Genomic DNA, 24,637 nt, shown 5'->3' on the forward strand with positions numbered 1-24,637 from the left:
AAAAGAAAGATTTTAATATGTTTTCTCAAGATAATGAGGGAATAAACGCAGCAATCCTACCCTCATTTGAGAATAGCGCTGTAGGCACGTGTCTTGGCTGTCGGCTTCCTCACACGTGTTTTTCTGATCATCCTTTTTGCGCGCCACCCCGCGCTTCTGTTAAGGACGGCTGCCTCTTTACACCGGGCTGCTGCGCGGAAGCCTGGGGCACGGGGCGTGGAAGCACGACGCACCCCCATTCTTTCCTTGCACGGCTTGTTCAGACTCGGATGAAATCCAGACCGACTGGCTCTGGTCCACGGTCAGGCAGTAAAAAGCCATCTGCTCGCTTCTAGCCACCACGCAGGTCTCAATCCAGTGATTAAACGGTGGAGTCCAGGGCCGTAACCACAACACGTGACTTCTGAAGTGGAAGCTTTCCTGCCCCCTTCCGTGGGCCTGCTTTGCGCTGGGTTTCTTCAGCTTTTTGTTTGTTTGAGGAAGATTAGCCCTGAGCTAACATCTGCCACCAATCCTCATTTTGCTGAGGAAGACTGGCCCTGAACTAACATCCGTGCCTATCTTCCTCTACTTTATATGTGGGACGCCTGCCACAGCATGGCTTGCCAAGTGGTGCCATGTCCACACTGGGGATCCGAACTGGCGAACCCCTGGCAGCTGAAGCAGAACGTGTGAACTTAACTGCTGAGCCACCTGGCCAGCACCCTCTTCAGCTGATTTTTATTCTCTGGTCTCCCACGCTCAGCGAGGGACAAGGGTCCAGGTCCTGCCTGACCCCCTGGGCAGCTCCTTCAACGTCGGCCTCCTAGAGCCCCGCCTCTTTCTTTCTCACAAAACCTGCTCTGATGGCTTCTTCAGACATCCACCCTCTCTGGGGCTCTCTCCTCAAGGTCCCCCGACGCAGGCCCATGTGGTTCTCTGGCCCGTCTAGCCATCCTGCTCCCCACACCCAGCCTTCAGTGCAGACCTCCTCTGACCCCCTCTGGCACCTGCTCCCCATCCCGTTTCCTTGGCTGCAGGTGGGAGACGAGCTGGGGCTCCAGAACTGCCTCTCAGGTGCCTCTGGTCGCCCCCCCCCCCAACACACACATTGGTGGGTGCCCAGACAGACAGGGCCTGGGCTGAAGCCCAAAAGAAGCTCCCTTGGCTCTGGCATCTTGTTCCATGTACTGGCTCCATAGGAGGGGTGGGGTGGGGCAGAGTATCCAGGAAATCTGTCATTGACCTAATGGAATCACCCCACCCTTGCTTTACAGCTTGTTTGACCAGAAGAGGACAGTCCTGCCACTGAGGGCTCTGGGTATTTAGATCATCAGGTGTCCACCTCAAAAACCATCTCCTGAGTAAAGGAGAGGAGTGGGCAGCCACGGGAGGGAGTGTGGGCACAAATGGCTTTGACATTGACATTGGTGAACCCATCGTTATTGACTGAGGATGAGGGTCCCTACATAGTACATAAAACAGCGAGGGAACTGGTCATGTGATTCCAAAAAGAAAAACCCACTCTCCCCAGATGCCTGGGAAACGGAGTCACACTTGTCTGTTTGCCTCCAGTTTTCAAACAGTGCTTCAGTTTCTACCACATTTTGCCTTCAAGTCATACCGCAAGTGACCATTTTCCTAAATTGTTCCCCATCTGTCAGTTCTTCTCTCTGATGTAGATGCCGTGAACTGCTAACCCATTCTGCAGACACAGAAACAGAGGGGAGGACAGGACAGCCCTGTGTGGATCCAGGGCAGAGATCTTGGTGTCCAGGCTCCAGGCTGCCTTTTGCATCATGATGAGAAGTAGGCTTTGGGGAGTAATTCTTAAGCGTTCTGGAAATGTCAACAATCTGGGTGCTCTGCTTATCACCGTGAGTGATAACAGAACTTTTCCACTGCCCTCCAGGTTAGGAGGTTATACCGTTAACGCAAAGCTGATCATTCCTTCTCCAAGGTTGATTTTGAAATGGACTCACATTTGGTTGCCAGGCCCCGAGGTGTGTCTCTTGGTGGTGGTCTCAGCTCCCCAGGAGTCTGGTGGTCAGCACTGGCCTCCTCTGTGTGAAGGAAGAGTGCGGGCATAGTGGGGCTCTAGACACATATGGGGTGAGATGCTAAAAACAGGAGGAGGCCAGGGAGGCCAGGAGTCCATGCTCGGTCTGTGTGCTGCCAGCCTGAGCTAAGGGCACCTAACATCCAGGACCAGCCAGCTGCCCAGTGGGGAGAGCCCACAGGCCAGGGCACTCTTGAGAGTGACAGCAAGCAGACAATGAGCCTCGCTGTGGTCCTAACACTCTCTGTGCATCCGTCCCCCAACTCGACTGGTGAAGGGGAGGGCTCCCTGTGCTCCTGCCTTGTCCACACGCAGCACCTGTATGAGGATGGGACGTTAGGTCCAAGTCCAGAACTGCTCCCTGGGGCTGCTCCTCCTCAGAAGTACAGCTGTTAACTGACTGTTGCCAGAGGGAGGCCCTTCCTCCCCAAGGGCTCGGCAGCTGGTTGCCCTGCAGGCTGGCCCTCGCTCTGCAGCCACAAGGGTTCCAGGTGCAGACGCCCACTGTGAGCATGATGGCTGGGCCCACAGGGGCTCTGAGCCCATAGGGTCTTCCTGCAAACCTCCTCCCCAGGATGGGGCCAGAGGAAGCCCGAGTTTGCAGTGGGTTGAGGAAAACAGGATGGAAATGAAATGGGCCCTTTTGGCCTCCCAACTCGGATCCTCCCCTGCCTCCACTCTCCAGGCACAGACGTGTGGGCCTGAAGAGGCCGAGAGCTCCTCTCCTGCTGCTGTCGTGTGTGTGTGCATGCACATATGCATAGACACACCCAGACACATGCACACACGCACATGTAAGAAGGTCCTCACCGTCCCCCCTTCCTCCCTTCCACTGGGAAGGTTCTGGCCCAGGATCCTCCCAGCTGTGCTGCCCAGACCAGACGCAAGCTCCGAGTCCAGCAGTCCATCTGCTTCCAGAGGGCCCTGGCCTTCCAGCCTGCGAGGGGCCCCGCGTGTCCTCAGTTAATTTGTCTATTTGTTAGGTAGGTGTGTAGCTTGATGGTTCGGGTTTGTTGTTTTACTTCTTGGTGTCGAAGCTGTGGTGGGTCTTGCTGTCTTTCATGGCACCTGTTCACCACTTGCAAAGATCTGGGGGCTATGTAGACATTTTAGGATAAGATGAGACCTCAACTTTGCTTTCATACCCAGAATCCACGTTTTGGCCATTTCCTTCCTTCTTCCCCAACTGCTTTTGTGTAGTGCTGTGTGGGCCGGCCCAAGGCAAAGCCAGCACCCACTTTAGTGATGAGCGAAGGAAGTTAACCAAGGGTCTGACCAGTGTGAACCCCTCCAGTTCCCCCCATCAGGGTCAGAGCCAAGGGGGCCCATCATGGCCACCAGCCATTGAAGCCTGCTGTCCCACATTGGCCCTTGTCCTTGTCAGGGAGGCCTGTGTCCCATCCATCGGTAACTCAGGTAGTGGGCCATGAGGCGTGGCCAATAGCATCATGGATGATGCTGCACGTAGATATAGAGGGATTTGCCAGAGGAGTTTGACGTCATTAAGGGACTTTGTCACCAGACCACAGATGAGGTGACGTCACAGCACAACCTTTCCGTGGGCTGCACTGTTTGCTAACCAGTTACAATTTTCAAGGCTGCATTTTATCCTTGTTTAGTTTTTCCAAACTGATGTGACAAATGGAATGCTAATGACAATTGTTTTGGTCCCACAGATAAAAGCAGAGAGCGCAGCCTCGCACCCCACCCGCCTGCCCTGTTGCTGCACAGGGACAGGAAGAGCCCGGCTGGGGACGAAGGAGGCAAGGTGAGTCTCGGGACCCACTGCATGTTTTAGAAACACAGCCCCGAGTTCAGAGGGCGAAGGGCCAGCACACCCTCTGCACCTGTTTGCCTGTATGGCTCTGTGCACTGGCACTTTGTGGTCCGCCGTGTGAAACAGGGAAATCCACACATGCCAGGACACTGAGGGAAAGGGTAAATCATCCCAGAGGTTAGGTAAAAGCCACCTGGCCTTCCTCTCTGGATCCGGATCCCAGAGCTTGGTCAGTGCTGTGTTGGGAAGGGTGTAGGCGGTGACCCTGGCATCCTGTGCAGGTACAGTGTCCCCACATTTCAAGAGAGAGTGTCGTGGGTGGCCAGGCTGCAGGCAGACCCTCACCACTTAGGCAAGGCCGTAGTTCATATTTGGATTTTATTGTTAAAAAAAAACCCCAGTGCACGTTTGCTTTTTCCTTAATGCATTCTGATCTCAGTCCTTCTCTTTGCCGGATAGGATGTTAAATATTGACTGAGGATGTGTTTGGTACATTTACGTCCTGGGAACAGCCCAGGGATTAGCTTTTACTGCCACATTGGAAAGTGGCAAGTGGCACTTAATTTGCTCTGATCTGTCAAATATGCTGGAGGCCTCTGGTCCGACTGGGTGTGCTGTTAACATTCGCTCCTACTTTACTTTCGTCAGCTACATCCCGGCCTCAGGCCCTGTGTAATGTTCCTGCCCCGCCGGCTTCCCCCATGAAGACATTCCCCTCTCAGGCACTGTCACTGGGTGGTCCACTCCTTCCCCATCATCAGGGCCGATGTCAAATGGCAAAAATTAACCATGAATGTTAGTGCAAATTAAACTTTCTCTCCCCAGTGTAGGATTTCTCCATAGGAGATTAACATCCATGCCAGAATTACATATTAATTAAACAGATAGTCCTTCTAGTGCCTTAAATACTTTCTTTATCGGTGGGCTCTGTGTGTCTAATTCACTTTTATTACTTTAGCGTGGAAGGGAAGTTTTATGCCACGATTAGCCATTTTTATCACCAACAGGAAATCATTACCTGTGCTCGTGCCTCATGCCGGAGGCCTTGGTGACTAGAGGTGGAGAATGCCAGCATCGCCACACCTCAGTGTCAGACCCCATCGCAGATCCAGTCCCACCGTGTCTACTGGGATAATTAGCTGGGGAAGCCCACACCTCAGAACCCCCTCCTTGAGTTTCATTGTTCACTTGGCTTCATAATGAAAATCTCCCCTCGTTTCTCTAATTGGATCAGTAATATACACTCTAGTCTTAGTATGTTTTTTAATACCACAGTTTGTGAATGCTCCCTATTATGTTAATTATTTATCCTGACCTTATTTTCTCATGGGAAACAAAGACATTTTCTACGACCCGAAAACTCTAAAAGACATCGCTCTTAAACTTACAAACTTAAGGATAATTCTATAAATGACAAATCATTTATTCAACATAATTACCTGTCAGAGTGAATGAGGGGCCCCAGGAGACCCCAGTAAAAGAGCAGGAGGAGCACGCGTGCATGAGACGAGCCCTCTTCCCAGACGTTATGGTGTGAGGTTGCACAGGTGCCCTCCCCGAGCTGCCCTCCCCCCAAGATGGCACTGGAAATGAGTGTTTTCATCTCAGAACGTCTCGTCCTTCCTCTTGGCCACCTCTCCTTGCACTGGGCCTTCATTCCTGATAATGTGACCCTTCTCAGTCCACATCTCCTGGATGGGCAGTGTTCATGCTGTTGTCAAAGGTTTTAGCCAAGCGCCCCATTGTGTGGGATTGATTTCACCTTGGCTCTTATAGGCGCTTGGGGTTCTTTCAACTTTTTGTTTGATTTTCATGTTTCATGGCTTCCATACTTCAGCACTTTCGTTTCCAACTACTCGGTCTGAAAGGGGACAGAAATGATAGAAATGTGTGCTGACCCCAGTGCAGCCCTCGGGGGCCTGGAACAAGCATGCTTGTTGGCTTTTGGTGCAAACACTGTCCCCTCGTGAGGCCAGCCCCGCACCGGGTGCCCACACTGGACCCTGGAGCACTGACTGCCTTTAGGTTTGATCATTCAAGCAAGGGGTTAATTGTCTCCTCACCTATGCTATCTTATAGAGCACTGCCATTGACGGTGGGAGAAACAAGAGATTCTAAAATTTTGTGGCAACATTCAATTTTTTTTTAGATGAATCTAGAGCTTTCGTTGCACTTGACATTCTCAGCTCAGAACCTGGCTGTTGCACTGGTATCTTTTAATCTCACCTCATTTTCTGAGAGAAAGAGAACACAATCTTTATCATGTTATTCTAAGTTTGAGACTAAAACCATAGGAACAGCTGGGAGAAGAAGAAAAAATCGCCCCCCCAACTAGAATCTACTGTGCTCACCGTGAGCTCCTTTCCTCCTTTAGCTGCTATAAAATTGAAATGAGTCTTAATTTTAAAAAATTCCTTTGAGATTTTGCAGTTCCACCTGTAGGAATCTGGTGTTGTTTTCACTATGTTTAACGAAGGTCCAGTGTCCGCCACACATGGATGCACCTTGGGTTACTCGAAATCGTGGGTTTCTATCTAGTTGGTGGTGTAACCCTCTGTATTTTCCTATCTTGAGCAACTTCAGTTTCTCTCCCAATTCTGTCCGTAACAATGATCCCGGGTTCCAGCCACAGTTTTCTTTTTTTTTTTTCTTTTTAAATGTAGGGAATAAATCATCATTTTCTTCTAGGTGATGTAATGTTCAAAGACTCTTTATTTTCTAAATGGAGACACAGAGACAGTGATGTTCAACCCCACTGTGCCCGGAATCGCCTGCGCGATGTGAACACCCCTGAACTCTGCCCAGGTAGATGCTCCAGAAAGGGGCTCGTCACCAGAGCAACGGGATGCCTCGGGGACAATGGCTTGTCACTCCTCCTGCCTTCAAGGGACCCGGCTGGGCCAGCCCTGGCTGCACCAAAACCCCTCAGAGCTTCCAGGTTCTCGGCCAATGAATGCAAGATTTTGGCGGCATGGTGCCCACCGCTGGTCAGCCTGTTTCTGAAGATGAATCCAGTGGGATTTTCTGCCCCTAAGTCATCAAGGCATCCAGAAGCAATCCCCCACCTGCCACTGCCTGTCTCCATGTCTGCAGAAGCAGGCGGCTCAGCCAATTTGGGATAATTAGGGGGATGCCTTTGTCTGAGTTACTCAACACAGACCATTGTGCCATTCATTCTATTCTCAGCATAATTGCCCAGGCCCATTTGCTTTGCTGTACTGAGTGGGTCATTATTTACTGGCTACTGTAGGCAGGTCTGTCTGCAGGAGGCCTGTTATTCTTTACTTGCTTGCCTGTAATTGAAGATGAGTGTTTAAACTAAAAGAAAAAAATGCTCTCCTCTTTCTGTTGAAAGGAGCCTCCACCGATCCTAGTGACTGGAGAGAACAGCGCAGCAAAAGGCAGCAGACCCGTGGCCTCTACTCCGGTGCCCGGATCCCCCTGGTAAGATGCCTGGAAACCGAGAGCAATGAGCCTTGTCTTGTCCCAGCATTTGCTTGTGGTCACCAAAGAGAAAATGCATGCTCCTTAGATAACATTGTGCTTTAAAAAATTAATTTGCAACTCATGGCAGGTATAGTTCTACTCTGTTGTCACATTCTGCAGAAAGAAAGAGTATTGAAGTGATAAGTTGTCCTGCTCCAATATATTTGTGAATATGTATTAAAATAGTAATGCTGTTGCATGTGTATATATCAGCGAGAGACAGTGTCTGAAGAAAACGTAGCATGCCTTCAGCTTCAAAGGATTTTTTCCCTCTACTCCCAGAAAAGCAGGACTGTATGGCTGTTAATTAAAGATGTGTCTGGCTTTCTCCATTTGCCTGGTGAGGATTCCTGGTCTTTGATGATGGCATGCTCAGAAGACCCTCCACGAGGGAGCCACCGTCTTTGGTTTTTAAAAATGTCCTTTTATAATGGAGTAATTTGGGAGCAGAATAAAAAAGGTTACTATAGTAAAAATTAGTTTTCACACCTGAAGATTAGAGTGCAAGATACAGTTGGGAGGAACACCAATTTAGAGAACAGAAATAGCAACCACTTGTGTCTGCTTAATGTGCTGTCACAGTAGGAACGCAGCCTGCCATGGTCCCCGGGTCTGACGTCAGCCTCGCATAGTGTCCCTGGTGACTAGAGATGTCAAAGGGCACGTTGGGCATCTGTCATGCCCTGTGACCCTGCCCTGATCACCTGCCTATGTTGGTAAACCATACTCCAACTGGAGACACTGGCATCTGTGCCTTCTTTGTATGGTCAGTGGTCGGTGTTGGCCAGCACGTGGTGGCCTCCCACCCTCTGCCTTTAGCTGAAACTGCTCTGCACCCTGGGGACGCCTCTTGGGTCGGGGCCTCCTTATCTTCACGCTGTGTTGTTTCCTAACAAGAACCAATTCTCCAATTCTCCCAACACGTGCGGAGTATCCTACAGTTCATTCAGTCTGACGCCGACTCCTGGAGTTAGCCCAGACCCCACAGGCTGAGCGCTCAGTCCCATAAGACTGCCCCACTTCAGACTCATCACAAATGGGGCCTGGGGTCACCTGCATTTCTGCCTGGCTGATTGCAAATTTGGAGCCTCCTGCAACCTCCCCTCAGGTTTGATAATTTGCTTGAATGACTCACAGAACTTAGAAAAGTGGTTTACTTATGATGATGGTTTTATTATAAAGGATACAGCTGAGGAACAGCCAGACGGAGAGATGCACAGGGGAGGTATGGGGCAGGACAGAGCATCCCTGCCCTCATCAGGTGCACCACCCTCCCAGGACGTCCACGTGTTCCCCAGCCTCGAAGCTCTCAGGGGGCTTCAGGGCTGTTTTGTCACACAGGCAAGATCGATGACATCATTGGTCAAGTGACCCAACTCCATCTCCAGCTCGCCTCCCCTCCCTGGAGGTTGGGGGCTGGGGCTGAAATGCCCATCCCACCAATTCTGTGGTTCGTCTTTCTTATGACCAGCCATCTTCCAAGAGTCACTGCATTAGATGAACTCGGGTGTGGTCCAAGGGGCTTGTTATAAATAACAAGCTCCTATTACTCAGAAAATTCAAGGGCTTTTGGAGTTTGGTGCCTGGAATCCAGGACAAAGACACTGTTTATTTTTATTATGCCACAAATGCTATTTGGGGTCTTCAACAATAAAGTTTTAACACTCTCTCAAATGTGTCTCTGAGGCAGGCTCACTTTACAACGAATCCCATTGAGGGGAATTGGGATAAACTCAGACAAGCATGTGGCCCTGTCCCATGGCCTCGGTGGTGCTCTCCCCAGGGGATTGTACAGTTGGGCCCTCGGATCTGAGTTTCACTTTCCATGGTTTCGGTACCCACAGTCAACCAAGGTCTGAAAATATTTGATGGAAAATTCCAGAAATAAACAACTTATCAGTTTTAAATTGCACACTGTTCCAAGTAGCATGATGAAATCTCACGCCCTCCTGCCCGAGACGCCATGTCACAATGCCTTTGCCATTCACCCCACTTCATGTCATCATGTGGGCATGGTGCCATCTCACATGACCACAAGAAGAAGGGTGAGCACAGTACCATGAGGTATTTTGAGAGAGAGAGACCACATTCATGTAACGTAACTTTTACTACAGTATATCGTTATCATCTGTGTTATCAGGTTGACTGTCACGGCATCGCAGTGGTTATGTTCAGGTAACGCTTGTTTTACTTAATAACAGCCCCAAAGCGCAAGAGTAGTGATGCTGGCAAGTTACTACAGTCTATAGTGATAATGGTTCTATTTTATTGTTAGTTGTTGTTAGTCTCTTCCTGTGCCTAATTTATAAGTTAAACCGTATCATAGGTATGAATGTATAGGGAAAACATAGCGTATATAGGATTCGGTTCTATCCGTGGCTTCAGGCATCCCCTGGGGATCTTGGGACATATCCTCCGTGGATAAGGGGGTACTACCATACTTATGGAAGACATGACCTTGAGCACTAGAACCTTCTAATTGGTAAGCCATGTTTTTTCTTCCTCGATATTGCCATGTTACAGTGCAATATGCTGAATGGGATCCGGGAGCTCACACTGTCCCTCGGCCGTCGCCACCATCTTGATGTGGGTCCTTTGCCTGTAAATTATACACCAGCACGAGCCCTGCCTGGGCTTCCGTGGGTGGAGCCTGCTCTCTGGCCATCTTCTCCCTGACTCTCCAGCAGAATGGGGCAAGAGGCCCTTCAGGAGAGCCAGCTGGGCGATGGCACGGGTCATCATGCCCCTGAGAACAGCTGATGCTGGCTCACGCACGGAGGAGCTCCTCTCCATGGGGTGCTCTCTGAATCAGAGTTAGGCCTCCTGGATGGACTGTGCACTGTTTCCCCGAGGTGATGGAGATGCTGCCAAGGCCTGCCCTGTGCTCCTTATTTTCTGCTTTTCTGACTCAATTCCTCTGGAAGGAGAGTTTCTTGGCTTTGTTGAGCAGCCTTGGTTGAGGATGTGAGTGTTGAAAGACTCCACTGTACCTTACAGGCTGGGTTTGCCTTTCATGAGAAGTGGAGGAGGGACTCTTGGCCTTACAGGATGAAGGGGCAGCCGCCATACTGGCTTCTTCTGTGACTTCATTCCCCGACTGAGAAGTGACTTTGCACGTGACGGGGTCTGACATCCTCATCAATCTCGGCATCACACATATGGAAACCTCAGTAACAACACACTCTACTGACTCCTGACGCTGCAATCTGCCACCAGGAGAAGGGCTGCTCTGCCCTTGGGAGCTGTGCCTGTTTCACTCAATTAGCTCAAAGCATGTCCCGCCAGCTCCGTTCTTGGGGGTCTGCTGGTGGTCAGCCGTAGCTCAGAGTCCACCAGGTCTCAGGGAGACGAGGAGCAGAGAGACCCAGTGGAGGTGCAGGAAGGCCAGGACCACTGGCTCCATCCTCTGTCATCCTTGCCGGCCACCTACCTGCATGTTAGGACATCCCAATCTGCTCATGGCATGGTAAGGATGCCCTCACCCAGATAGAGAACGTTCCAGAGGCAGTGGCTACCTTGAACTTTCTGATAAGCAAGTCCTCATGGTGATGTGTTGCACATGGAAGTGCCTGATAAGAATGGTGGGAAGTGAGAGGTGTGCTCCCTGACACCAGCAGGTCTTGTGGGCAATGTCAGCTGCAGTGGTCACCAGAGGAGCACACACGGTCACCAAGGGGCCCTGGTATTTTCACTGAGTGAGCCTCTACTTCTTATGGCCAAACGCCCAGAACTCCCTGCCCATGTGTCAGGGAGTCTCGTTCTTCTCCTTCCTTGGATGGTGCGTTCTCTCCACAGTGTCACTTGTCAGTCAAACGCTGGGCTCTGTTCCCGCCTAGGGGAGCGGACTTCCCCCTGGGAGGGAAGAGTGAGGGCCCAGGCTTCCAGCTCAGGTCAGATCCGAGAATTAGACCCTTTGCCTATAGAACCAGAGCCTTAACTTCAGACCAACATTCTCCTAAGAAAACTTAGGATTTCTAGAGGCTTCTAGAGGATTCATTGTAGGCAGGGGGTCCAGGGGTGGGGGGTGGGAAGTAGGCTGGGCTAACATAGGCCCAGAAAGGATTCCTCCTGATCATCACAGAGCTATGTGGGGTCAGCTGGAATCCCAACACTAGAAAGAAAAGAACTTTGAAATCTACTCAAAACATGGAGAATGGAAATCAAAATATTCTGACTGTGTTAATGTTTTCATTGTACATGCCCTGTGACCCTGCCCTGATCACCGGCCTATGTTGGTAAACCATACTCCAACTGGAGACACTGGCATCTGTGCCTTCTTTGTATGGTCAGTGGTCGGTGTTGGCCAGCACGTGGTGGCCTCCCACCCTCTGCCTTTAGCTGAAACTGCTCTGCACCAATTTTTAGTAAATTGGAGCGGAGAAATTGAGTGTTTGGGAGGACAGCATGATAGACTAAGACCCTAAATATGTAGTTGTAGGGAAGAAACTTGCTTTTCAAGGTTAACACTTTTGCTCCGTGGAAAGCATACTGGGAGGCGGGAGAGCTGTATAAATCGCTGTTAGGTGATGAGGAAAGAGAGTGCTTTTCTCCTTGTTCTGGGCGGGAGCTGTTCTGTGCACGAGAGCTAACCGGATACATATGGAATGCCCGAAGCACGCGCGTGGGTCCTTAATTATCCTTAAGTATGTAGGATTCTCATGCTGTTCTATTGCCAGGGGAGATGACCAGATGCATAGCCTGCCTGAAGGTGTTCGTGTCACACGCAGACCTGCAGACACGCACAGGCAGTGCCCTGACAACGGGGGAAATTGGAGGAGGAGCTGCTGCCTGTCCTCGTCTCTTGACCCATGTCAGTTCAACCACTAAAGATGGTTTCAGAGTCCAGAGTAATTCCTTCAGACAACTCTGCTATTCAGAAACTCATTTAGCTTAAAACCTTTGGGAAATTGTAAGGATTCTGTAGTCTGAAGCATAATATTTTAAGAAGAAAAAAGAAGAGGAAGACCATATATGAACTTTCATAAAAAGTGGTATCCTGTCCACCTCAAAATGGAAGACTGGCCTTGGCTCACAGCAGGAGCTGCAGTGGGATTTGAACTACACTCATGCATCACTTAAGGGTGGGGTGCTATATGGGACCGATCTCATGGGACCACCATCTTTGACCGAAACGTCATTATGCAGCGCATGACTGTATGTTTTCAAATATCTTGTTTTCAGATATGTTAATACTGGAATAGCATTGTTTAGTCTCTGAAGAAATTTTTATTTCTTCTTCTTTTTTTTTTCCTATAATTTGGCTTTCTACCCAAATGGCAATTTTGGGAGAATTAAACTACACTATTATTGGGAGATAATTAAAATGTTTTTCTTGGAGTTGTTGAAGATATGGGAAAATTTCAAAAGTAATTCTTCAAGTGTAACATCCATGAGCTTTTGGCTTAAATAACACTAAATGCCAATACCAATGAATAATTAGCATTTTAAAATGATTTTAAAAACTGTGGATTTACAAATAATTAGCTATTTTCTGTGAAATTAAAAGAAATGAACATTGGGGATGGCCCCGTGGCCGAGTGGTTAAGTTCGCGCGCTCCGCTGCAGGCGGCCCAGTGTTTCGTTGGTTCGAATCCTGGGCGCGGACATGGCACTGCTCATCAAACCACGCTGAGGCAGCGTCCCACATGCCACAACTAGAAGGACCCACAACAAAGAATACACAACTATATACCGGGGGGCTTTGGGGAGAAAAAGGAAAAAAATAAAATCTTTAAAAAAAAAAAAAGAAATGAACATTGATTTTAGAATTAAATTATTTTCCAAGAAATCAAGATTGGTGTAGTACAAGTTTTATGTCAGTGATCTATTAATAACAAACCCAAGTCCTTTTTTTTTTGTTTTTTTTGATATTGGCACTTCAGCTAACATCTGTTGCCAATCTTTCTTCGTTTCTTTTTCTTTTCTTCTTCTTATTCTTCTCCTCAAAGCCTTCCAGTACATAGTTGTATATTCTGGCTGTAGGTCCTTCTAGTTGCACTATGTGGGATGCCGCCTCAGCATGGCCAGACGCGCTGTGACAGGTTTGCACCCAAGATCCATACCAGCGAAACCTTGGGCCACCAAAGCAGAGCACACGAACTTAACCACTTGGCCACAAGGCCGGCCCCCAAAGTCCTTTTTAAAATGACTGGGGATGGGGGGTGGCCTCATGGTGTAGTGGTTAAGTTTGCCTGCTCTGCCTCAGTGGCCCAGGGTCCACAGGTTTGGGTCCCAGGTGCAGACCCAGTGCCACTCATCAAGCCATGCTGTGGGGGCATCTCACATACAAAACAGAGGAAGATTGGCAACGCATGTTAATTCAGGGCCAAACTTCCTGACCAAAAAAAAAGTCTGAGGAAGAGAGAACACTGTGCTTTAAGAAAGAGGAGGGAAATGCTGCATCAGTCAGAAAACTGACACTCTCAGAAGGAGCCACAGCCCAGCACAGCTGGTTCATGTTCCATCCTAAGAAGGGAAGGCAGTTAAAATGCAGGGGCCACAGGAGCATTATCTAAATGACTACGCTGAGTGATTACCGCGTTAGTAACTTGCGTCATCACTGAGAAGCCAGTGGCTGTTGTTAGATTTCTGCCTTGGAGGTGGGAGGGTGGGCAATAATTCTATGCCCACTAAAGACAAAAAGGGATGTACTTTTGGAGAACTGTTGTACATGTTAAGCACGGGTGACAGTCTTTTGAGCAGCTGACTACTGTTTCGAAATCCTTGTGCTCCTTGGGCCTCCTGATTGTATGTTTAAGAGCATAGCATAACCTTTTTATTCTGACTTTATTCAACATTTTAGCACTGTTGATGACATTGATGACATCTTTTTATTAATTCATCACTATTAATGTATTGAGTATAGTATTTTAAAAGTAGGTCCTTTAGATTTTTCTCAATATGGACATGTTTGACTTTAAAAGAATAAATATGGAAGATGTGTTCTTGGATGAAGTTGGTGGAACTTTTTCAGACAGGAAGGAAAATTTCCCCAAACATGATACATATGAATGCCTTTCAACGAGAGAAGGGTGATTAGAAGTTGTGGTTGTGAAGACAGATGCGGGGCTGGTCGCATCAGAAGACGTCTATTTTTCGTGGACAGTTACATGACCTACAATCGCACCAACTGAACTCAGACCACGTAACGGCACTCTTCTTTGAATACAAGCCACTGAAGAGAAGCCAAATGTCACTCTATCCTCTTAGCACAATTGAGCCTTTCATTATGTCAGTGAAGGCACAGGTGAGCTATTACTTGCTGGGGGAGGAGATTCTGATGTAAAAATAAATGTCAGAGAGGGTTAGTTAAGGCAGACGGAGGCGGGTGCATGAGGAGGCTGCCATTTAGATCCACATTTACGAGGCCTCCTGAGGTGGCGTCTCCTTGAACAAGTGTGCTGCTGATCAACGCCAATCCAGCTCTGCTCTTGGCTTATTGTTGTTAGTCTCCAAGTGGCCTTGCTTTAATCCTGAGACAGCCATGGGCCACTGCTGGCCCCTCGCCTTTGTCAGGCAGGTTGGTGATTCTGTCCCCCTCTGGCTAAACAGGGAAATCAGCGCTCAGGAATTCACTGCGGGGAGAAGCCCCCAGGCTTTGAGGAAGCTGGACCTGTGATGAATGTAAGAGCGAAGGATGTGGCATTTTGAATCTCCATAAAGGCAGATTCTTCTGGAAGCCCTCAGCCATGGTCCAATGGAGTTCCCTGGAAGGCTTTTGTTCCATGAAGTCAATCTGGGGGTCCTGGGCTGTGTTCTGATGTTGAAAACAAGCCTCTGGAGGGTTTTGTGTCTTCTCTCCACAAGGCTGGAGCCCCCCGCTGCTCCCCCTGGTCACTGCTGGCATTTTTATGCTGCTCATTATTTAAAAATTGGAAAATAAGTTTACATGCACTAACTAAAGATCGATGAATAAAATCTTTCAAGAGTTATTCAGAGACATAGTGATGGTCTTCAGAAGCACAGATACGTGAACACAGATCTTGTTGAATTCTCATCATCAGCTGAAATGTCCTTTCACTGGGTGGCACCCACGCCACCCAGTGTGCTTGATGACCGTCTGTCTAGAATGGCCTTGCAACGTCACAGCCTGGCCAGCATCCGCAAAAGACATGGCGAGTCTCCCCGATCCTGGAGGTGAGAGCTCTGAAACCAACACGGAGCACACGGAGCACCTCCCCAGGCACAAGCTGCTCCCGCACACAACAGTCCATTTCTGTGGCTGGTCGTTGTCCGTGTCTTGAGTGGCAGGCAGAACGTCTGGTCATCTGTGTGTTCCTCATTAAATAAACATTGTTGATGGTGGGCACTGTGGCCAGAGGTGGTTGGGTTGGAGGAGAGGCATGGGGTGTAAAGAAAAACATGCTCCTGTGTGTGTCTCCCGCTCTCAAGACTCCACAGCAGCACCCTCCACCTCCGACACAGGATGTATGGGTTTTCCACACGTCTAGCAATTCTTGGACCCAAGCTAGGGATCCTACAATTTCACTCAGTTCTGGAACTAGCTACGGGAAGACAGCATCAGACTCCACAGGTTAAGGGCTCAATCCCACAAGACTGCCCCCTACGTGTACTTCAGGCCCCAACTGGGAGTCACCTTGCTGTCACTGTGCTTCTGACCAACTGGCTGAACAGCAGTCCCCCTTACCTGAGTGGGATACGTTCCAAGACCCCAAGAGGGAGCCTGAAACTGCAGGTAGTGCCGCATCCTATATATACTGTTTCTTCCTATATATACTTACCTACGATAAAGTTTAATTTATATTAGGCCCAGTGAGAGGTTAACAACAATAACTAATAATGAAATAGAACAATTATAACCATATACTGCAATAAAGGTTCTGTGAATGTGCTCTCTCTCTCTCAGAATGTCATATTGTACGAATTTAATGCCTTTTCCAAAACTTCTGCAGTTCAAGGTCTGACAGCAAACTAGCACGAATTTCTTTTTCCTTCTTCACGATTTCCTGGACAGAAGATTCGTTCTTACCGTAGATCTCAGCAACTTCAGCATACAATCATTTTTTTCTTTCCTTATTAAGTCTAGAACTTTCACTTTTTCACCTAAGGGAAGCACTTTACGCTTCTCTTTGGCATACATATCCGAATCACCAGCATCACTACTCTTGCGCTTTGGGGTCATTGTTAAGTAAAATAAGGGGGACCTGAACACATGCACTGTCTGGATACCAACAGTCTGTCTGAGAACCTAATGCTAAGTGACTGACGGGTGGGGGCGTGTTCAGCCTGGACACAGTGGACAGAGGGATGACTCCCGTCCCAGGCGGGATGGAGCGCACAGCTCGAGATTTCATCATGCTACTTAGAACGGCGTGCAGTTTAAAACTTATAAATTGTTTATTTCAGGAATTTTCTATTTAATATTTTCAAACCACAGTTGACTGCAGGTAACTGAAACCATGGAAAGTGAAACCTCGGATAAGGGGAGACTACTGTACATCGGAGTTTCCAACGACCCCCTCCTTGGCTTCAATTATTTGCCAGAGCAGCTCACAGATCTCAGGAAAACAGTTTACTTACTAGATTATGGATTGGTTATAAAAGGGTATAACCCGGGAACAGCCAGATGGAAGAGATGCATAGGGCACAGCATGGGGAAGGGCGAGCTGCTTCCTTGCTCCCTGGGAGAGCGCCACTCTCCGGAATCTCCACCTATTCACCAGCCTGGAAGCTCTCCAGAACCGTCCTTTGGGGTTTGATGGAGGCTTCATCACATAGGCTTGACGAGTGAATCATTGGCCATTGGCGACTAACTCAACCTCCAGCCCCTCTCCTCTCCCCCCTCCCAGAGGTCAGGGGGTGGGACTGAAAGTTCCAAATCTCTGATCACATGGTTGGTTCTCCTGGTGACAGCCTCTATCCTCAGGTGCTTTCCAAAAGTCACCTCATTAGCATAAATCAGGTGAGGCTGAAAGGGACTTGTGATACCCATAACAGAAGACACCCATTTCACCTTTCTCTCTCTTGCTCTCAACACTTAGGAAATTCCGAGGGTTCTAGAAGCTCTGTGCTAGCAACAGTGAGGAAGACCAAATATCTCTTTCTTCTTAGACATCACAGTACCCCAGGAGGGAAGGTGGGGAGGAGCTCTCTATTCTCTCCTCCCTGAGTCTTTGTATTGCAGGCCCCACGCCCCCTCACCCAACCCACCCTGTGGACCAGGACAAAGATGGGAGACAAAGATGGGGAGAATGCGGAGAGGGAGATGTCCACCTAAAAGTAAAGAGTCAAAATGCAAGGCAGTGAGGCATTTATTTTGGGATCAAAGAATTGCAATCCAGGGAGCACGGATTCAGGTAGAAACCCAAATAGCGTTCCCATTACAGGAGAGGGGCTCAGGGTTTTTATGGGAAAAAGGGAGGAGGAGCTGATTTGCATTAAAGAAGAGTTCATTGGCGCTCCATGAGGTAAGGCTGGGTGTGTACTTCATAGATTGGCTTGAGAATTTGTCATCAGGCAAAGGCTAGACTTGTACTTCATTGATTGGTTAGTGATTCGGTCATCAGGAAAGTCCGGTTTCATCACTCCTTACAGACAGAATATTCTCGTCCTTACTTCTTGGAATATTGGTGGTTTGGGCCAGTTGGGAAGATAAAGAAGACAAGACATGCATGGCAATTCCTCTGAAATGGCAGCTCTGGCTCTATTTTAATGTGATTTCACTCATGTCATCTTTCACAGAGAACAGAGCAAAGCACACAGACGCTGCCTCTTTGATTCAGAGACTTCGGCCCTGGGGATGTGACCCAGTGAATGTCAGGCTCTGTCCTCCTCAGGATGCTCCTCCTGGGTCAGGCATGCAGGGGCAAAATTCAGATGGAGAGATGGACCCAAAAAGTGTCTTTGTGTGTGGGGAAGGGGGGGGTGAGGCACATATCTCCTCTCCCCACGCGCTGAGATCAGTCTTAGAGAGAGAAGCAGAAATGTTCTCCACGCTTGGAGCTAATAAACATTGGGGTTTTGCTCTGTGAAGGCGGCTGTGAGAATCCTTTTGTACAACAAAGCAGCAACCCCAGTTTTCATTTTCAGTTTCTGGTAAAATCCAGATTTTTGCATATTGGGGCTGCTGAGTGTGGCTGTTTTTGTACCAGCCTTAAATAACTCTGATGCACTAATTATATCCTCTGGGATACGGGGACAGTTAAAGAGAAGAGGGACTATGGCAGCCATCCAGAAATTATGCAGCGTGATTAAAGGAGGGGAACGTATACATATTACTTAAAATGTGCATAAAATGATACATAAAATTAATTTTGCATGCTACAGCTGGCTCGGTCTAGTTGAAACCAACCGTAACAAGTGGATGGGCAGACTTCTCTTGGGGAATCGCGTTTATTTACCCTGCCACTGGCTCTTTGGTTCCATTGCGCACGCGTCCCCACGGCACAGGAACGGGGTTCTTTGTAGCCTGGATATAAATGTGCCCCGTGTTAATTGTCGTTGCTGCTCTCTCCCGGGTAATCATCCCCTATTAAGTCCCTAATTAGCTCCACTCTTCCCTTGCTTTAGAAGCTTGGTGGTGGAAGTTGGGGAGTGTGACTATTTCCTCCACTTTGGGGCGTTCTGGGTGCTGGCTCTTCCCCGCGGCGGGGATGTCGAGTGGGGGTGTCTGGACACAGCACCAGGAGCTTGCAGAGTCAGCGTATCCCCAAAGCAGCAAGTGATTAACAAAACAGATCCAGGATCCGGGAGAATTGGGTCAAATACATCCCCAAATGTAAAGGCTTTCTCAAGTTGACAGTATCGTCTGGAACCAGCAGGAAAAACACCCCAGGAACCCATGAGAAAATGAGCTGCGTTCACCGGCTGAAGGACGCCTGGGGCCTCATTGTCACGGAAGTGTAGTGGTGGCAGTGGCATGTTTGGTGGGATCAGGTCTTGTCTTTGAAAACCCAAAGTGCAGGTCATTTAGGGAAGGGAGAAGGGGGTTGGGGCAGGTGTCCCAAGCACAGACACTGCCTGCTGTCACACCTGTTGGAAAGTCTTCAGAATACTTAGTCCTTCCTCCCCTTTGAGGTTTGTCGTGAGACAGCTTCCCCAGAAGCAGTGTCCGGGATGGCACTGGATGCCTGTGAGTCAGGGAGGAGGGCTTTCCGGGGAGCAGGGAGCAGGAAAGAGGGCAGGAAGAGACTAAGTGAGGATGTGGTCTCAGCTGGAGGCCGAGCCTCGTGCGCCCTGGACCATGAACTGCACCATAGACTTGGCCCACCCTCCACCCCGCAGGCAAGCGGGGCTGCAGGCTGCCCCGGAGGGGAGGCATCCAGGTCAGGCAGCCCCTGGCTGAGCACAGTTGTCTAGGGAAGGTGCAGCTGTAAGTCCAAGGCAGCCCAGCTCAGCGAGCTGAGGGTGGGTGCACCTGGCTGTGAGGTTGCTCAGCAGGGAGGGGGCACCAGCACTGACTGTGACTGCGATCCTGGCACCAAACTGGAAAATTAAGAGAAAAGAAGAATAGACGCTAAAATAAAAGTTGGAGGGGACTTCAGAAGTCATCTGGGGACCCTAGTCCACCACCCTTCTTTTAAAAATGAGGACACTGGGGCCGACGCGGTGGTGCAGTGGTTAACTTCGCACATTCCGTTTCTCAGAAGCCCAAGGTTCGCCGGTTCAGATCCCAGGTGCAGACATGGCACGGCTTGGCAAAAGCCATGCCGTGGTAGGCGTCCCATGTATGAAGGAGAGGAAGATGGGCATGGACATTAGCTCAGGGCCAGTCTTCCTCAGCAAAAAGAGGAGGATTGGCAGCAGTTAGCTCAGGGCTAATCTTCCTCAAAATAAAAATAAAAATAAAAATGAGGACACTGAGACCCTTGCAACGAATTCACTGCCGGAGTTGTTGCAGACCCAGCGGGCAGAGCTGCTCTGAGAGGTAAGCCTCCTAGCCCCCAGACTCCTAGCTGAGTGCTCCCTCCCTTCAGTGGCTCCAGAGGAAGGAGCAGGTTGGTCAGCCCTGGGATGAGGGAGTTGGCGGCTGAGTCTCGATGCCCAAATCACTGATGTGTGTGTGTGTGTGTGTGTGTGTGTGTGTGGAGGGGCCGTGGGTACAGGATGACTTCCTGCCAGGGACATGGAACCTCTTGGATCCATCAGCTGTGGCAGGACCAGCAGAATTTGTTTTTTGTTCTAACAGGTGAGGGGAGGGCTCCCGGGAGACCTTAAAGGTCCAGACAGCAGCTCTTAAATCTTAGGCGGATAGACAGGGAGGCAGGGAGCCAGGGAAGCTTCTAGAATTTTCCAGCCATGCCAAATGCAGTCAAACATCATGAAAAAAATAAATAGTCCAAGCCAGACTGGCTGCCAGGAGCTTTGGTCTTGGAGCTGTTTTTCCAGCCAAAGCCCAGTCAAAGAAGGCGTCTGAAGCCTGCATGTGGGGTGGTGGCTGGCCGCCTCTGAGCATCCGAAGGCTGATTCCAGGCATGGCACCGTGAGCGGGTGGTGCTCAGGCTCTGCTGCGACAGCCCTGCGCTGCTGGTCTGCTTCTTTCTTATGACATTAACCACAGCCCTTGTCCAGTTGAAGCTGGAAGCAGAGCCTGCCTTCAGGACAAGAAAACCGCTCCCCACAGTCCTCAAAAGGTGCAGGCCGAGAGTGGGGTCCTAAGAACAAGTGCTGAGTGTTGCTGAGGAGCGCGGCCTCCCAGCCTGAAACGGAAGCATTCCATCAGCAGAGCTGCATCTGTCCGTCTGTCCGTCCCAGAGGGGAGGAGCCGAGTTCCTCTGTCAGGGTTTATGGTCCCTGCTAGCCCAGAATTCTGGGTGAATTGTGCATAATTACAGCACAGCGTAGTTACCTTCAGCTCTATACTCAATAAGCCCTCCCCGCTTCCTCCTCAGCTCTGCCTCAAAGAGCGCAGCTCCCAGTCCGGATTGGTGAGGCGCCCCCTGCCCAGGCACGCTGGGGGCAGAGGGGGACCCCACCACTTGGGTGGGGGTCCTGTTCCACTTTGCCTGTCTTGCCCCTGGACTTCCAGCCCCAAGCACAGGCCTGAGCAGTGCCCCTGTGGGCCCACGGGCTGTCCTGCCTCTGATAAGAGTGGGGGCCCTCATATCTGGCTTCGGTTTTCTCTTAGCCAAGGAATGTTAGAATAACACAAATCTGCATTCCAACTCCCACCAACCAGATGTTGGAACTGAGGCCACATGGGGTGAGGGGAAGCTCTCAAGGTCACCTGAAGGTCAAGGGCAGGTCTAGAGCTGGCAGGTGTGTCAGTCAGGACAGTCTTCTTCCACCTGCGTCGACCAGGCCTGCGATGGCCGGTGACTGCGGGCGCAGTTTTGCCATCACTGCTGGCTGCATGCAGGTCTTGATGCTGGCACCCAGGACCGAGAGGGACCAAGGGTGAACTCTGTTGACTGGTCTACCACAACCTCAGAGGCTTCAACTGCACACGTGGATCATCTCACAGTTCTGGAGGGCAGGAGTCCCACGTGGTCCCACAGGACTAAAGCCAAGGTGCGCAGGGCTGCTTCCTCCTGGAGGCTCCGGGGGAGAATGTGCTCCTTGCCCTCCCAGCTTCCTGAGGCACCTGCACTCCTCAGCCCGCTCCTCCATCTTCAAGGCCAGCAGTGTAGCATCTTCCAGGCTCTCTCTCCCCTGTGTGTGTGTCTGTGTGTCTGTCTGACGTCTGCTTCCATCCTCTCCTCTCCTTCACTGCCTCTGAGACTCCTGCCTCCCTCTTACAACAACCTTGTGATTACAGTGGACCCACCTGGACGATCCAGGGTGACCTCCCATCTCAAGATATTAGCTTAGTCACATCTGTGAAGTCCCTGTTGCCGTGTAAGGTCACACATTCACAGGTTCTGTGGATTAAGATGTGGACATCTCTAGGGGCCATCGTTCTGTCTACCACACTCATGAACTTGGCCTGGTGGGGTAGTAGATCTGACAGACCACCTCAGCGTCATTTCTGGGAAGGGTGGTGGTCTGCCTAGAGTTCCCTTAACAGAGGAGTCTGTCCCGAGCCCTGTGCATGGCCCCTGGAAAGCGTCTCTCTGGGTTGGGTATCGAGATTCGGGGGTGGCAGTGATTTTCTCTGTGCAAAGCAGAGTGGCCTTTGCTGGCCCGGATCCACACCGACAGCAGACAACCTGTGTCTGACTGGGTGAGGTAGAGGCCAACATAGTGCCGGGCAGGCAGTCCCCCAATTGGTCAGAGGTCCTGCCTCCGAAAAAAATGAACAGCCAGAGGGCTGGGCACACAGGGGCTTTTCCCACCCATTCCCACAGTATCTGAGGAGACCAAGGAGAATCCTGGAGCTGTCAGGACCCTCAGAGGTCACTGAGGGAAGCTGAGGCCCAGGGAGGGGAGAGGCATTGCCCGAGGGAACCTTCTGGAAGGCCCAGACCAGAAATGGGCCTTGATGCCAGCACAGGGCTCGTTCTCTGCACCATCCTGAGATCGGTCACGGGACAGAGCCTGAGCCCGAGGCCAGCCTGGTGGCCTTGAGTGGCCGTGTGCCTTGGGATGCTTTGAGGCCAGATCTGAATTCCCGCACGTTTCCGCCTTACAGGCACGCACAGTCCTCAGGAAGGGGTCCCTCTTTCTTTTGTTTTTCTTCACTATTTTTCCTTTTCAATTTTTTTTCCTCTCTGATAGCTTTCCACAGATAAGAGGCCTTAAAAATGCATATTATTCTTTCAGAGATTTTGGATTCCTATATATGAAAATTCAAAGCTTAAGTCATTGCTCTTCTGAAAACCAGCTGGGGCAGGAGGGTGAAGTTGCTAATCAAAGCAGCCCATTGCTATTCTTGCTGCTGGCAAGCAGTGAGCTGTGGACCGTGCATCCTCCGTGGCTGTGAAACCCCGTTGCACACGCTGTGCTTAATTGGGAAGTTTCCCGGGAACCACTCTCAAATTACTAGGTCCCTGGATCCAGGGCCAGAGGCGCCCTGAACACTCAGGTTCTGAGTTGGAATTACATTAAAACAGAGACTCTTGGTGTCCGGGAAGAACTCCCACCTCCTGCGGGCTCGTTAAGCTGCTTGCTTTGCTGAACTTTGGTGTCCTTACTGGTATAAGGGCGGGCAGGGTAATAGCTACCTGTTAATCAAATGAGAAAAAATACAAAAGATCTGTAAAGGACCCTGAAAAGCCAGACATGACCATTATTATTTATACTTTACATAAATAACCTTTGCAAACCTGTTGATTTCAATCATGATGGGCTTTTTGAGTTAGGATGCACATCAATGACTTTTGAACTAAGTATCTTTGAGGGTAACTAAGATGAGTTTCTCACCTCAAACAGGTGTGTGGTCTGGACGGGCGACGACCGTGTTTTCTTCTTCAACCCCACGATGCAGCTGTCTGTCTGGGAGAAGCCCGTGGACCTCAAGAACCGCGGGGACCTCAACAGGATCATCGAAGACCCGCCCCACAAGCGCAAGCTGGAGGCCTCACCAAGTAACTAAGAGCTGGGCTGTTTGCGTTCACTTTCATGAGGGTTCAAATTGTATATTCCTAGTGAACATGAAAGGGAAGCTTGTTTATCTTGGTTACGTTGGAAACTGAGTTTTAAGGAATCATGTTCACTATTTCAGAATTTAGTAATTAAGTTTTTATGGCATTTTCTGCAGAAACATCAGCTTCTGCTTTATTCTTGCATTAGGTAAAGTTATTAACTCAGAGAAGGCCTTTTATTCCGTCAGCCACTGGAAACTTCCTTTCCAGCATTGTCATTAGCCAGCCTTGAATTTTTGTTCCAAATGTCCATGAACCTCACTTGAGGGACCAGATGTACCCAAATGGGAGCGTGCTTCCTTCCACCTCACTCGTTCGCTTTAGAGCCTTGGCTGAAACCCATCCATTGTCTATTTGAAGGAATGCTTGAATTCAGTGGCGTCACGGGCATGGAGACAGAAAGGATTCCTCTCAGCTGTAGAGGAATGGAATGCTTGGCAGAGACGAGTTGTTTCTGATGATGCCCGTGGAAATCTTGTTTCCCGGGAGTCAGAGAAGAACGTCTAACATTTTCAGAAAGGATCCTTTACGATTAGATGTAATACATTTTTTATTAGCTGCTGTGTCGGGAAAGCCCCACTCCCTGGATTACAATAGTCTTGGCTAAGCTGGAGAAATGTGAGATCAGGAGCTCTCCCCGACCTGAGATGCACACGTTTGGCTGCAAGGCCGGGAAACGGGATCCTGACCCCTTGAAAGAGGGTCTTTGTTCTATTTTTGTGGGGTGTTTTATTAGGTTTGTAATGATATTTTTGATTCCACATTATATAACACAAGATGACATCAGCCAACATTTTTCATCAAATCCAGAGGCATTTGACTGGAACTTTAGAAAACGGTATTATAAAAATTTTC

The 24,637-nt window shown here is 49.7% G+C and overlaps 1 protein-coding gene across 1 annotated transcript in view; it reads left to right on the plus strand.

Moving 5' to 3' along the window:
- TCERG1L (transcription elongation regulator 1 like) overlaps window positions 1-24,637 on the plus strand; it is a 223,160-nt gene that overhangs the window by 142,019 nt on the left and 56,504 nt on the right. Inside the window, exons 5-7 of the mRNA XM_070504502.1 lie at window positions 3,715-3,806; window positions 7,171-7,259; window positions 23,571-23,725. Of these exons, the coding sequence (XP_070360603.1) occupies window positions 3,715-3,806; window positions 7,171-7,259; window positions 23,571-23,725 (336 nt within the window). The remainder of the gene's footprint in view (window positions 1-3,714; window positions 3,807-7,170; window positions 7,260-23,570; window positions 23,726-24,637) is intronic.

This window comes from Equus asinus, chromosome 2 (genome assembly GCF_041296235.1).
Source record: "Equus asinus isolate D_3611 breed Donkey chromosome 2, EquAss-T2T_v2, whole genome shotgun sequence".
Taxonomy (NCBI): Eukaryota; Metazoa; Chordata; class Mammalia; order Perissodactyla; family Equidae; genus Equus; species Equus asinus.